A 15,908-nucleotide genomic window follows, 5' to 3' on the forward strand; every position below is an offset into this window, starting at 1 on the left:
ATTATTACACCAGGGCTTTAAAATCTTACAATACATGTAGAAGTGTACTGGATGTATATAGAAGACACACATTTTAGTGTCAAGTCCCATTCCTGGGGGACATTTGTCTGAATCCATGTTTACTTTATTTTGTATGTTTCCTAATTAAAAAGGTGTTGTTGGTATCACATACGTTCCACTTTCTTCTGCAGACCTCTGCGGACCACAGCTCCTTTGAAGGTCGAGTGGTGGTTGTGTGTGAGAAGATGATGTCGCAGCCATGTTGGGTCTCGTCCAATCAGCTGGTCCACAGTAAAAACTCCAGGGGAATGACCTTACTCCATCTGGCCGCAGCACAGGGCTATGCTGGCCTCATCCAGACTCTCATCCGCTGGCGGTGAGTATCAAACTGCGATTCCAGCAGGGTGTGAACGCCCTATGTGCACAAGCCGCCGAACCACCGACACATGTGAGTGGAAGTGAAATGTTCCAATGTGCAGGGTGAGTGGAGTGTGTGGATGGTGGAACGCTTTAAATCAGTTGAGAAATGTGAAATATGCAGTAGATTGTATATTTCCCCTTCCTTCTCAATGGGGAGAAAATACCGGGAATACCGGGAAAGGGAAAAGATCTTTAGTGTTCGATATATGTGAAGAGTAGTGTGTGTGGATGGTTAAAAGGTCGGAATCGGATTTCAAAATGGCGCATCATTTAGAGAATTTAGGGCATTGTAGAACTATGAGTATGTCCATTCATTTGAATGGGTATTTCCTGGAAATTTGGGAATTTCGGGATGATTTGAAAATATTTATACTAGCACAATTGTCTTAGATGATATGAATGGGTTGGTGTTGGAACTTTTGGAATCGGTTGGAAAATGTTGGCGTAGTAACAGTTTGATTTGAGAATGGGTATTTTTGAATTCCTGGAATTTTGGGAAACCCGGGAATTTGTATGAAAAAAATAGGAACATTTGTTGTCCCAACTAAGACGAATGTTTTTTTTAAGGTGGAATGGTCAAAAACGGTTGAAAATTGTGGACTGTGAAATCTTTCCAGGAAGAGGTGAAAATTGGGCTTTGGAAAACCGGTAATTCTGGGAATTCCTGGAATTTTTTTGGTCTTGTCTAAGGTGAGTGGAGTGTGTGGATGGTGGAATGGTTCAAATCGGATGACAAATGTGAGATTTGCAGTAGCTTGTATAACGCCCATTCACTAACAATGGGGAGGAAAAAAACGGGAATTTTGGTAAAGGGAAAAGATGTTTAGTGTTCGATATATGGGAAGAGTAGTGTGTGTGGATGGTTGAAAGGTCGGAATCAGATTTAAAAATAGTGCACAATTTTGAGTATTTAGGGCATTGTAGAACTATGAATATTTCCATTCATTTGAATGGGAATTTCAGGGAAACCGGGACATTTTGAAAATATTGATACTAGCACAATTGTCCTGGATGATATGTATGGGTCAGTGTTGGAATTTTTGAAATCGGTTGAACAATTTAACACAGTAACAGTTTGCATTGAGAATGGGTATTTCGTAATTCCTGGAATTTCGGGAATTTGTATGGAAAAAAAATAGGAGCATTTATGGTCCCAACTAAGACAAATGTTTTTTTTAAGGTGGAATGGTCAAAAAGGTTGAAAAATGTGTACTGTGAAAACTTTCCAGGAAAAGGTGAAAATTGGGCTTTGGAAAACCGGGAATTCTGGGAATTCCTGGATTTTTTAAAAATCTTGTCTGAGGTGAGTGGAGTGTGTGGGTGGTGGAATTGTTCAAATCGGATGAGAAATGTGAGATATGCAGTAGATTGTATATTTCCCCTTCCTTGTCAATAGGAGAAAATACCGGGAAAGGGAAAAAATGTTTAGTGTTCGATATATGTGAAGAGTAGTGTGTGTGGATGGTTAAAAGGTTGGAATCGGATTTAAAAATGGTGCACAATTTAGAGAATTTAGGGCATTGTAGAACTATGTCCTATTCATTTGAATGGGAATTTCCTGGAAATTGGGGAATTTCGGGATTATTTGAAAATATTGATACTAGCACAATTGTCTTAGATGATATGAATGGGTTGGTGTTGGAACTTTTGGAATCGCTTGAGAAATGTTGAGTAACAGTTTGAATTGAGAATGGGTATTTTGGAATTCCTGGAATTTTGGGAAAACCGGAATTTGTATGAAAAAAATAGGAACATTTGTTGTCCCAACTAAGACAAATGTTTTTTTTAAGGTGGAATGGTCAAAAACGGTTGAAAAATGTGGACTGTGAAAACTTTCCAGGAAGAGGTGAAAATTGGGCTTTGGAAAACCGGGTATTCTAGGAATCCATCCATCCATCTTCGTCCGCTTATCCGAGGTCGGGTCGCGGGGGCAGCAGCCTAAGCAGGGAAGCCCAGACTTCCCTCTCCCCAGCCACTTCGTCCAGCTCTTCCCGGGGGATCCCGAGGCGTTCCCAGGCCAGCCGGGAGACATAGTCTTCCCAACGTGTCCTGGGTCTTCCCTGTGGCCTCCTATCGGGAGGATATATATTCTGGGAATTCCTGGAATTTATTAAAATCTTGTGTAAAGTGAGTGGAGTGTGTATGGTAAAACGGTTCAAATCAGATGAGAAATGTGGGATATGCAGTAGGTTGTATAATGCCCCTTGATTGTCAATGGGAAGAAAATACAGGGAATAAAGAGAATTTTGGGAAAGGGAAAACATGTTTTGCGTTTGATATATGGAAAGAGTAGTGTGTGTGAATGGTGGAAAGGTCGGAATCGGATTTAAAAATGGTGCACAATTTTGAGAATTTAGGACACTGTAGAACTATGAATATGTCCATTCATTTGAATGGGAATTTCCGAGAAATTGTCCTTGATGAAATGAATGGATTGATGTTGGAATTTTTGGAATCGGTTAAAAAATGTTGACGTAGTAACAGTTAGAATTGAGAATGGGAATTCCGGAATTCCTGGAATTTCCGGAAAACCGGGAAGAGGTGAAAATTGGGCTTTGGAAAACCGAGAATTCTGGGAATTCCTGAATTTTTAAAACATCTTGTCCAAAGTGAGTGGAGTGGGTGGGTGGTGCAACAGTTCAAATTGGGTGAGAAATGTGGGAAGTGTGCATGTTTGAAAAATGGCCCATTAATTTTCAATGGGCAACATGTCCTGGAAAACCTGGAATTCTGGGTAATCCGGGATATATTTTTTTTATAATTTTGGGGCGCTTACGATTCTCAGTCGAGCCGAAGGCTTCGATACTTAAATGGTTCCGAACAGATGAAAACTGTGGGCTGTGGAGCGCGGCAAACTCTTGCGGCGGATTAATAATAAATAGATGATTTTTTTTGGTGTAGAATCTTATTGTGTGAATGCTTGGACATTCACACAATAATACAAATAATAATCATAATAAATAGATTATTGTTCTATGTGTGAATGCTTGGACATTCACACAATAATAATAATAATCATCATAATAATCATAATAAATAAATTATTGTTCTATGTGTGAATGCTTGGACATTCACACAATAATAATAATAATCATCATAATAATCATAATAAATAAATTATTTTTATATGTGTGAATGCTTGGACATTCACACAATAATAATAATGATTAAAATAATCACAATAAATAGATGATTTTTCTATGTGTGAATGCTTGAACGTTCACACAATAATAATAATAATAATAATGTTAAAAAATAATCATAATCAATAGATGATTGTTCTATGTGTGAATGCTTGGACATTCCAACAATAATAATAATAATAATGATAAAAAATAATCATAATCAATAGATGATTTTTCTATGTGTGAATGCTTCGACATTCCCACAATAATAATAATAATGATAAAAATAATCATAATCAATAGATGATTTTTCTATGTGTGAATACTTGGACATTTACACAATAATAATAATAATGATAAAAAATATTCATAATCAATGGATGATTTTTCTGTGTAATTGCTTGGACATTTACACAACAATAATAATAATTAGAGATGTCCGATAATATCGGTCTGCCGATATTATCGGCCGATAAATGCGTTAAAATGTAATATCGGAAATTATCGGTATCGGTTTTTTATTATCAGTATCGGTTTTAATTTTTTTTAATTTTTTTTATTTTATTAAATCCACATAAAAAACACAAGATACACTTACAATTAGTGCACCAACCCAAAAAACCTCCCTCCCCCATTTACACTCATTCACACTCATTCACACAAAAGGGTTGTTTCTTTCTGTTATTAATATTCTGGTTCCTACATTATATATCAATGTATATCAATACAGTCTGCAAGGGATACAGTCCGTAAGCACACATGATTGTGCGTGCTGCTGGTCCACTAATAATACTAACCTTTAACAGTTAATTTTACAAATTTTCATTAATTACTAGTTTCTATGTAACTGTTTTTATATTGTTTTACTTTCTTTTTTATTCAAGAAAATGTTTTTAATTTATTTATCTTATTTTATTTGATTAATTTTTTTAAAAAGTACCTTATCTTCACCATACCTGGTTGTCCAAATTAGGCATAATAATGTGTTAATTCCACGACTGTATATATCGGTTGATATCGGTATCGGTTGATATCGGTATCGGTTGATATCGGTATCGGTAATTAAAGAGTTGGACAATATCGGCATATCGGATATCGGCAAAAAGCCATTATCGGACATCCCTAATAATAATAATAAAAATAATGGTAACACTTTAGTAATGGGAACATATTCACCATTAATTAGTTGCTTATTAAAGTAACAAAGACTTAATTTAGAGTTATTTGGACACCAGGGGAACATACAAGGGTTAAGGTTACTAATAAGCAATCATTCTGAGGTTATTGAGGGAAGACGCTTAGTTACTGGTTGTATAATAAGGCCATGCAGAATAAGGTATTAATAAGTACTTAACAATGACTAATTAAGAGACAATATGTTACCAATTTGCATGTTAATAAGCAACTAATTAATGGTGAATATGTGTTCCCCATACTAAACTGTTACCAAAATAATCATATGATTTTACTATGTGTGAATGCTTGGATATTCACACAATAATAATAATAATAATAATCATCATCATCATAATAAATAGATTATTTTTCTGTGTGTGAATGCTTGGACATTCACACAATAATAATAATAATAATAATGACAAATAGATGATTTTTCTATGTGTGAATGTTTGGACATTTACACAATAATAATAATATTGATTAAAAAAATAATCATAATAAATAGATGATTTTTGTATGTGTGAATGCTTGGACATTCACACAATAATAATAATAATGATAAAAATAATTATAATAGATGGATGATGTTTCTATGTGTGAATGCTTGGACATTCACACAATAATGATAATAATAATAATGATAAAAAATAATCATAATCAATAGATGATTTTTCTATGTGTGAATGCTTGGACATTCACACAATAATAATAATAATAATGATAAAAATAATCATAATATATAGAGGATTTTTCTATGTGTGAATGCTTGGACATTCACACAATAGTAATAATGATGATAAAAATAATCAATCAATGGATGATTTTTCTATGTGTGAATGCTTGGACATTCACACAATAATAATAATAATAATAATGATAAAAAATAATCATAATATATAGATGATTTTTCTATGTGTGAATGCTTGGATATTAACACAATAATAGTAATGATAAAAATAATCATAATCAATAGATGATTTTTCTATGAGTGAATGCTTGGACATTCACACAATAATAATATTTATAATAATCATAATAAATAGATGATTTTTCTATGTGTGAATGCTTGGACATTCACGGAATAATAATGATAATGATGATAAAAAATAATCATAATCAATAGATGATTTTCTATATGTGAATGCTTGGACATTCACACAATAATAATAATGATAAAAAATAATCATAATATATAGATGATTTTTCTATGTGTGAATGCTTGGACATTCACACAATAATAATAATAATGATAAAAATAATCATAATAAATAGATGATATTTCTATGTGTGAATGCTTGGACATTCACACAATAATAATGATGAAAATAATCATAATAGATAAATGACGTTTATATGTGTGAATGCTTGGACATTCACACAATAATAATAATAATAATGATAAAAATAATCATATTAGATAGATGATGTTTCTATGTGTGAATGCTTGGACATTCACACAATAATAATAATAATTATAATAAATAGATGATTTTTCTATGTGTGAATGCTTGGACATTTACACACTAATAATAATAATAATAATGATAAAAATCATCATAATAAATATATTATTTTTCTATGTGTGGAGGCTTGATTTCTATGTGTGGATGCTCGGACATTCACACAATAATAATAATAATGTTAAAAATAATCATAATCATTACATGAATTTTCTATGCGTGAATGCTTGGACATTCACACAATAATAATAATATTGATAATAATAATCATAATTTATAGATGATATTTCTATGTGTGAATGCTTGGACATTCACACAATAATAATAATAATGATAAAAAATAATCAAAATAGATAGATGATATTTCTATGTGTGAATGCTTGGACATTCACACAGTAATAATAATAATAATAATAATGATAAAAATAATCATAATAGATAGATGATGTTTCTATGTGTGAATGCTTGGACATTCACACAAGAATAATAATAATCATAATAATAATCATAATAAATAGATGATGTTTCTATGTGTGAATGCTTGGACATTCACACAATAATAATGATACAAAATAATCATAATAAATACATTCACACAATCAAGAGGCATGTTTCATTTCATGTGCTCATTTTGCTCTGCAGAACCAAGCACGCTGACAGCATTGACCTCGAGCTGGAGGTGGACCCTCTCAACGTGGACCACTTCTCTTGCACACCACTGGTGGGTGGTCACCATGTCCTCCATGCATTTCTCCGCCTGATGCTAACCCGGCACCTTCCCATTCACCTCCCAGATGTGGGCGTGTGCTCTGGGTCACACCGATGCAGCGCTGGTGCTGTACCAGTGGGACCCGCGAGCGTTGGCCATCCCCGACTCTCTGGGACGCCTGCCGCTCAATATCGCCAGATCCCGGGGCCACACGCGATTGGCTGAGCTTCTGGAGCAGCTGCAACAGAGTCCTCAGGCTCAAGGCCAGGCAGCTGATGCGTGGATGGACAGGTGGAGAGAAGGTTCTGAGCTCGCTAGAATAAGCAACAGTCACTCTTCCAACGCTAACCCTGGTAAGAATTCTTACTGCATGTCTGACACTCTGCAAACTATATATATATATATATATATATATATATATATATATATATATATATATATATATATATATATATATATATATATATATATATATATATATATGTACAGTATGTGTGTGTGTGTATATATGTATAAATGTACAGTATAGGCCAAAAGTTTGGACACACCTTCTCCTCATTCAATGTGTTTTCTTTATTTTCATAACTATTTACATTGTAGATTTTCACATCAAAACTATGAATGAACACATGTGGAGTTATGTACTTCACAAAAAAAGGTGAAATAACTGAAAACATATTCTAGTTTCTTCAAAATAGCCACCCTTTGCTCTGATTACTGCTTTGCACACTCTTGGCATTCTCTCCATGAGCTTCGAGAGGTAGTCACCTTAAATGGTTTTCACTTCACAGGTGTGCTTGAAGCTCATCAATATACATACAGTGTGTATATAGTAGGGAGTTGATATGACAACTACAACATGCAGTGCTTCTAGAAAGTATTCACAGCGCTTCACTTGTTCCACATTTGACAGCCTTATTCCAAAATGGAATACATTCATTTTTCTCCTCAAAATTCTACACAGAGTTCCCCATAATGACAATGTGAAAATATATTTTTTTTTAATTCAGCAAATGTATTAAAAATAAAAAACATACATCCAAAATCACATGTACATGCGTATTGACAGCCTTTGATCAATACTTAGTTGATGCACCTTTGGCAGCAATTACATCCTCAAGTCTTTTTGAATACGATGCCACCAGCTTGGCACACCTATCTTTGGACACTTTGGACCATTCCTCTCAAGCAGGTTGGATGGGAAGCGTTGGTTTTCGTTTAAATATTGAGCAAAGGCTGTGAATACTTATGTACATGTGATTTCTGTATTAAGTTAATAACTTTAAAATACTTTGCAAGTGCTTCTGGGTAGTCACAGGTACCGAACATACACGTTCCTTCCGGTTCCGCTGACAGACTGCGATTGGAAAAGGTGGCGGTTGTTGGCTTAACAAAGACGAGTACGATAAAAAAAATACAATCGTGGTTTGAATCCGCGAATGGAAGCGTGGATTGGGGTAAGCGAGAACTGAAGAATACCTTGTTTTTAATCAAATATTTAGGTCTACTACATTACTGTATTCTAATGTTGTCATTATGGTGGTACTTAATGAATACTTAGGTCTACTACACTTCTGTATTTTAATGTTGTCATTATGGTGGTACTTAATGAATACTTAGGTCTACTACACTACTGTACTCTAATGTTGTCATGATGGTGGTACTTAATGAATACTTAGGTCTACTACACTACTGTATTTTAATATTGTCATTATGGTGGTACTTAATGAATACTTAGGTCTACTACACTACTGTATTTTAATGTTGTCATTCTGGTGGTACTTAATGAATACTTAGGTCTACTACACTACTGTATTTTAATGTTGTCATTATGGTGGGACTTAATGAATACTTAGGTCTACTACACTACTGTGTTCTAATGTTGTCATTATGGTGGTACTTAATGAATACTTAGGTCTACTACCCTACTGTATTTTAATGTTGTCATTATGGTGGTACATGATGAATACTTAGGTATACTACACTACTGTATTTTAATGTTATCATCATGGTGGTGCTTAATGAATACTTAGGTCTACTACACTACTGTATTTTAATGTTGTCATTATGGTGGTACTTAATGAATACTTAGGTCTACTACACTTCTGTATTTTAATGTTGTCATTATGGTGGTACTTAATGAATACGTAGGTCTACTACATTACTGTACCTTAATGTTGTCATTATGGTGGTACTTAATGAATACTTAGGTCTACTACACTACTGTGTTCTAATGTTGTCATTATGGTGGTTACTTAATGAATACTTAGGTCTACTACACTACTGTGTTCTAATGTTGTCATTATGGTGGTACTTAATGAATACTTAGGTCTACTACACTACTGTATTTTAATGTTGTCATTATGGTGGTACATGATGAATACTTAGGTATACTACACTACTGTATTTTAATGTTATCATCATGGTGGTGCTTAATGAATACTTAGGTCTACTACACTACTGTATTTTAATGTTGTCATTATGGTGGTACTTAATGAATACTCAGGTCTACTACATTACTGTATTCTAATGTTGTCATTATGGTGGTACTTAATGAATACTTAGGTCTACTACACTTCTGTACCTTAATGTTGTCATTATGGTGGTACTTAATGAATACTTAGGTCTACTACACTACTGTGTTCTAATGTTGTCATTATGGTGGTTACTTAATGAATACTTAGGTCTACTACACTACTGTATTTTAATGTTGTCATTATGGTGGTACATGATGAATACTTAGGTATACTACACTACTGTATTTTAATGTTATCATCATGGTGGTGCTTAATGAATACTTAGGTCTACTACACTACTGTATTTTAATGTTGTCATTATGGTGGTACTTAATGAATACATAGGTCTACTACATTACTGTACTTTAATGTTGTCATTATGGTGGTACTTAATGAATACTTGGGTCTACTACACTACTGTGTTCTAATGTTGTCATTATGGTGGTACTTAATGAATACTTAGGTCTACTACACTACTGTATTTTAATGTTGTCATTATGGTGGTACTTAATGAATACTTAGGTCTACTACACTACTGTATGTTAATGTTGTCATTATGGTGGTACTTAATGAATACTTAGGTCTACTACACTACTGTATTTAATGTTGTGGTACTTGGAGGACCAAGAGTTCTCTGAGGTGGAAACATGTTTGAGAACCACTACTCTAGTACATTACATTGTTATTTGACATCAGAGCTGAGGAGAACGAGGACAGAGAGCCAGTCCAACAACCAGTCCTGGACCCAGGCGGGACTCACAACCTCGCAGGCGACCCAGGGAGAGCAGACAGGTCCACCCCCGGCGAAGAGACTGAAAGCCACCCAGCAACAACTCTCTAGCTCCGCCTCCAGCAACCTCAAGTCTCGCCTCAGCCCGAGCGCTCAGCCCTCCCCTCTCCATGCCCAACATCCCCCCGACTGTCCTCGGCTCTCCGCCAGCGCCCCCTTCTCCCACCTGCAGGCCAGGGTAGGGGCGTCAGCAGGGGGTGCCAGGTGGAGTCTGGGGCAGCGCAGCCTCGCCAGGAGGATTGTGGGTAAAGATCGACTGGCGGTCCACCTGCGCCAAAGAGTTGTGAGTGACAGGGGGGAGGAGCTGCTGACCTATCAGGAGACCAGCCAGGACTTGCAGGTATGATGAAAACACTCTTGCTTGTCCTAAAAAGGCCATTATATCATCCTCTCACTATCTCTTTGCACTGACATTGTTCTCATGTTTTCTTAGAATTATTATATATATTTATTATTATATCCCTGCAGGATATAATAATTATTATTATTATATCCCTGCAGGCGGGCAGCACGGTGGAAGAGGGGTTAGTGCGTCTGCCTCACAATACGAAGGTCCTGAGTAGTCCCGGGTTCAATCCCGGGCTCGGGATCTTTCTGTGTGGAGTTTGCATGTCCTCCACGTGACTGCGTGGGTTCCCTCCGGGTACTCCGGCTTCCTCCCACCTCCAAAGACATGCACCTGGGGATAGGTTGATTGGCAACACTAAATTGGCCCTAGTGTGTGAATGTGAGTGTGAATGTTGTCTGTCTATCTGTGTTGGCCCTGTGATGAGGTGGCGACTTGTCCAGGATGTACCCCGCCTTCCGCCCGATTGTAGCTGAGATAGGCTCTAGCGCCCCCCGCGACCCCGAAGGGAATAAGCGGTAGAAAATGGATGGATGGATATCCCTGCAGGCACAAGACATGAAAACAACAAACTTGATGATTTAGGTCCTGATGTTGAGCAACTAACACGTGGTTGGACTTGAGGTCATTTGTGCTGGACAATCTGACCGATTATCTTTTATGCTCCAAACATCTCATACAGTGAGTCTGTGCTGCGCCATCTAGTGGTGCGCCAAGGAATCACTCAATTCAATATTGTAACGTCGTTACAATCCGACCTACTGTAGGCAGTGGTGGAAATAAACAACTGAGACACAAACAGAACCGTCAGTTCCATCACTCTGGGAACGCAGTGCTCTCCACATTCTCCGCCCCTTTCCCAGCCTCCCAGCCAATCAGCACGCAGAACACATGTAAACAAAGACAAACACTGGCACGTGACAGTGATGCCTTCAATGCTATGGGAAACCACAACACCTGGTAAACATTGAATAAAGTACACGCAGGACTAGGGTTGTCCTGGTACCAATATTTTGGTACCGATACCAAAATGTATTTTTAAAATTTTCTAAATAAAGCGAACCACAAATTTGTCATTATTGGCTTTATTCCATACTTGCCAACCTTGAGACCTCCGATACCGGGAGGTGGGGGGGCGTGGTCGGGGTGGGGGGCGTGGTTAAGAGGGGAGTATATTTACAGGTAGAATTCACCAACTCAAGTGTTTCATATATATATATGTATATATATATATATATATATATATGTGTATATAAATGTATAAAATACTTGACTTTCAGTGAATTCTAGCTATATATACTGTATATATACATATATATTTATTTTATTATATATATAATACATTTTGCGAGGTGGCCCATAATACTGGGCTGTGAACGGTGCTGCGCTGCCGCTGCCATGCATGTGCTTCGCTCTCCGTTCATGAATGAGTATATCATTTCGGCCACCGTGTTCAATGGAGAAGTCTGTTCTACAAAATGTACAGGCAACATACTTCTTCCCCTTCGAACTGTCCTGGATGAACTGAAATTCTTGTTTCCATTCGTTTTGGAACTTGCAAGCGTATTTCTTCATCTTGCTCGTCGACGGCTGTAACTTCCACGTTCTTCTGCTTCGTCTCCTTGTTGTGTGCGCAGTTGTGCACTCTACTCTTTAAAAGCCGTAGATGTTATGACGTCATTGGGCAGGCAAGCTGTTTATATTGTGGGAAAGCGGACGTGAGAACAGGCTGTCCCCACTCAGGTCCGCATTGAGCTGGAGGGGGCATGGCCTCCAGCTCCGGCTGAATACTGGGAGTTTGTCGGGAGAAAATTTCTGCCGGGAGGTTATCGGGAGAGGCGCTGAATACCGGGAGTCTCCCGGTAAAACCGGGAGGGTTGGCAAGTATGCTTTATTCTAACATTAAAACTTTTGATACACTAAACATACACTGTAAAAAAAAATTCTGTAAAAAAACGGTCATCTACTGGCAGCTACGGCTGCCAAACGAAAACCATAAAATTAAAGTAAAACATTGTAAACCAAATAATGATCAAAAACATTATAATTACAGAAATTTTCATGAAAAGTTTTACGGAAAAATATCGTAACATTACATGAATTTGAAAGTAATTTAAGAAAACAGAAAATGCTATGTATAATTAATTTGGTATTTTTCTGTAAAAAAAATAGAAATATACATAGTTTGTCATTACTGGCATATTACTTAAAATAACAGGCGGATTGTTTATTTACAGATAATGTGTTTAATTCTACAATTTTATAAACTATTTAAAAAAAAATAGAAAAATTACAGTAGAAATTTAGAGTAAATTAACCATAAAAATAGGATTTTTTTTTTACAGTGTATGTTTATTATTGCAAACAACAAACTATTTAGTCCTTAAATAAAATAGTGAACATACTAGACAACTTGTCTTTTAGTAGTAAGTAAACAAACAAAGACTCCTAATTAGTCTGCTGACGTATGCAGTAACATAACGTTGAAACAACATGCTTTTTGACAACGTTTATTCAAGGTCGGGTTGTGATATTGATTTGACATTGAAATTAGGTAATTTCCCAACCAAAATTCTACAACACAAATACAACGTTGAAACAACATGCTTTTTGACAACGTTAATTCAATGTAAGGTTGTGACGTTGATTTGACATAATATGTTGTCATTTCCCAACCAAAATTCTACAACACAAATACAACGTTGAAACAACATGCTTTTTGACAACGTTTAATCAATCTCAGGTTCTGACGTTGATTTGACATTGAAATTTGGTAATTTCTTAACCAATATTCTACAACACAAATACAATGTTGAAACAACATATTTTTTTATGTTTGTTCAATGTTGGGTTGTAATATTGTTTTGACATTGAAATGTGGTAATTTCCCAACCAATATTCTACAACACAAATACAACGTTGAAACAACATACTTTTTGATTACGTTTAATCAATGTCAGGTTCTGATGTTGATTTGACATTGAAATTTGGTAATTTCCCAACCAATATTCTACAACACAAATACAACGTTGAAACAACATGCTTTTTGACAACGTTTAATCAATGTCTGGTTCCGACGTTGATTTGACATTGAAATTTGGTAATATCCCAACCAATATTCTACAACACAAATACAACATTGAAACAACATGCTTTTTGACGACGTTTAATCAATGTTGAGTTGTGACATTGATTTGACATTGAAATTTGGTTATTTCTTAACCAATATTCTACAACACAAATACAACATTGAAACAACATGACGTTTATTCAATGTTGGGCTGTAACATTGATTTAATTTATTTTCATTTTTTTATTATTTTTTATTTATTTCAGGTCTACTACAGGTCAATTTGACATTGAAATTTGGTCATTTCCCAAACAATATTCTAGAACACAAATACAAGGTTGAAACAACATGCTTTTGGACAACGTTTAATCAATGTCAGGTTGTGACGTTGATTTGACATTGAAATTTGGTCATTTCCCAACCAACAACGTGGATCCAACGTTGGACATCAACATTGTCTCATTTTACAAGCACAACTATTTTGCAACGTTGTTTCAAAGTCCGTTTTAAAGGACGTGTTCGTATAATCAACGTTGTAATGTCTCGTGCCTTTCTGCTTTCTTATTATAGTGCATAGATTATTCCTGGACTCTGGCAGACTCCTCACACACACTTAGTCCTAGAGACCGGGGATGTGGTGCCAAAGACCAGTATTGCCACCACTGATGTGGGGACACATGTCATGTTTCTCAGTCTGATGACATATTTAGTCTTGACACTGTCAACTAAAAAGTTGCACAATGTCAAAACTAGGGATGGGGATTGAGAATATTTTTCGGATCCCATTCTGCTTTCGATTCTGCTTAACGATTTGGTTCTCTATTAGTTCTCTTGTCAATTCTTGTTTGGAGAAAAGAGAACAAACTGGTGGATTAGTGTTCATTTTGTTTAGTTTATAAGTAACAACTCAGAGTCTGGGGTATCAGACTGTGATTGTGGCGGTCCGCTCCTTGTATGATCATGTCAGAGTTTGGTCCGCATTAGTAAGTCGGACCAGTTTCCAGTGAGGGTTGGACTCCACCAGGGCTGCTCTTTGGTGGCTGCAGGATTAGGTTTCTGCTTTTTGGAGATGATTTGGTCTTGCTGGCTTCATCTGATCCAGGATTTTCAACTCTCACTGGATTGGTTCGCAGCTGACTGTGAAGCGACTGGGATGAGAATCAGCACCTCCAGAAAAGGGTGAAGTGTCATCTCCAGGTTGGGGAGGAGATCTTTCCCCATGTGGAGGAGTTCAAGTACCTGGGAGTCTTGTTCACCAGTGAGGTAAGAGTGGATGGTGAGATCGACAGGCGGATTGGTGCGGTGTCTGCAGTGATGTGGACTCTGTATCGATCCGTTGTGGTGAAGAAGGAGCTGAGCCGGAAGGCAAAGCTCTCAATTTACCGGTCGATCTACATCCCTGTGTCCTCATGATCTGTGGGTTATGACCGAAAGGACAAGATCACGGGTACAAGCGGCCCCGTTATGTGGCGAGGTTCTCCCTTAGAGATAGGGTGAGAAGATCTGTCATCCGGGAGGAGCTCAAAGTAAATCTGCTGCTCCTCCACATGGAGAGGAGCCAGAGAAGGTGGTTCTGGCATCTGGTCAGGATGCACCCAAACGCCTCCTTGGGGAGCTGTTTAGGGCACGTCCGACCGGTAGGAGACCACGGGGAAGACGCAGGACACGTTGGGAAGACTATGTCTCCCAGCTGGCCTGGGAACGCCTCAGGATCCCCCGGCAGGAGCTGGACTCAGTAGCTGGGGAGAGGGAAGTCTTGACTTCCCTGCTTAGGCTGCTGCCCCCGCGACCCGACTTCAGATAAACGGAAGAAAATGGATGGATGGATGGCTGGATAGTTTACAGGTAACATGACTTTGCAAAGCCAACAGTGAACAAAAACCTTCTTCCGTAGAATTTGACAAAAAGTGAAAATGACACAAGACTGTAATATTTAGTAAAGTTCAGTAACATTTAGTAACATTTAGTCACATTTAGTCACATTTAGTAACATTTAGTCACATTTAGTCACATTTAGTAACATTTAGTAATATTTAGTAACATTTAGTCACATTTAGTAACATTTAGTCACATTTAGTAACATTTAGTCTCATTTAGTAACATTTAGTCACATTTAGTAACATTTAGTCACATTTAATCACGTTTAGTAACATTTATTAACATTTACTCACATTTTGTCACATTTAGTCACATTTAGTCACATTTAGTAACATTTAGTTACATTAGGAACATGTAGTCACATATAGTAACATTTAGTCACCTTTACTCAAATTTAGTCACATATAGTAACATT

At 36.7% G+C, this 15,908-nt stretch overlaps 1 protein-coding gene across 3 annotated transcripts in view; it reads left to right on the forward strand.

Annotated features, from left to right (window-relative positions):
* Window positions 1–15,908, forward strand: part of LOC133655944 (calmodulin-binding transcription activator 1-like) — a 257,478-nt gene that overhangs the window by 216,651 nt on the left and 24,919 nt on the right. For all 3 annotated transcript variants that reach the window (XM_062056608.1, XM_062056624.1, XM_062056615.1), the window contains exons 12-15: window positions 192–376; window positions 6,827–6,905; window positions 6,979–7,246; window positions 10,106–10,539. In XM_062056608.1, the coding sequence (XP_061912592.1) occupies window positions 192–376; window positions 6,827–6,905; window positions 6,979–7,246; window positions 10,106–10,539 (966 nt within the window). The remainder of the gene's footprint in view (window positions 1–191; window positions 377–6,826; window positions 6,906–6,978; window positions 7,247–10,105; window positions 10,540–15,908) is intronic.

This window comes from Entelurus aequoreus, linkage group LG01, assembly GCF_033978785.1.
Source record: "Entelurus aequoreus isolate RoL-2023_Sb linkage group LG01, RoL_Eaeq_v1.1, whole genome shotgun sequence".
NCBI classification, from domain to species: Eukaryota; Metazoa; Chordata; class Actinopteri; order Syngnathiformes; family Syngnathidae; genus Entelurus; species Entelurus aequoreus.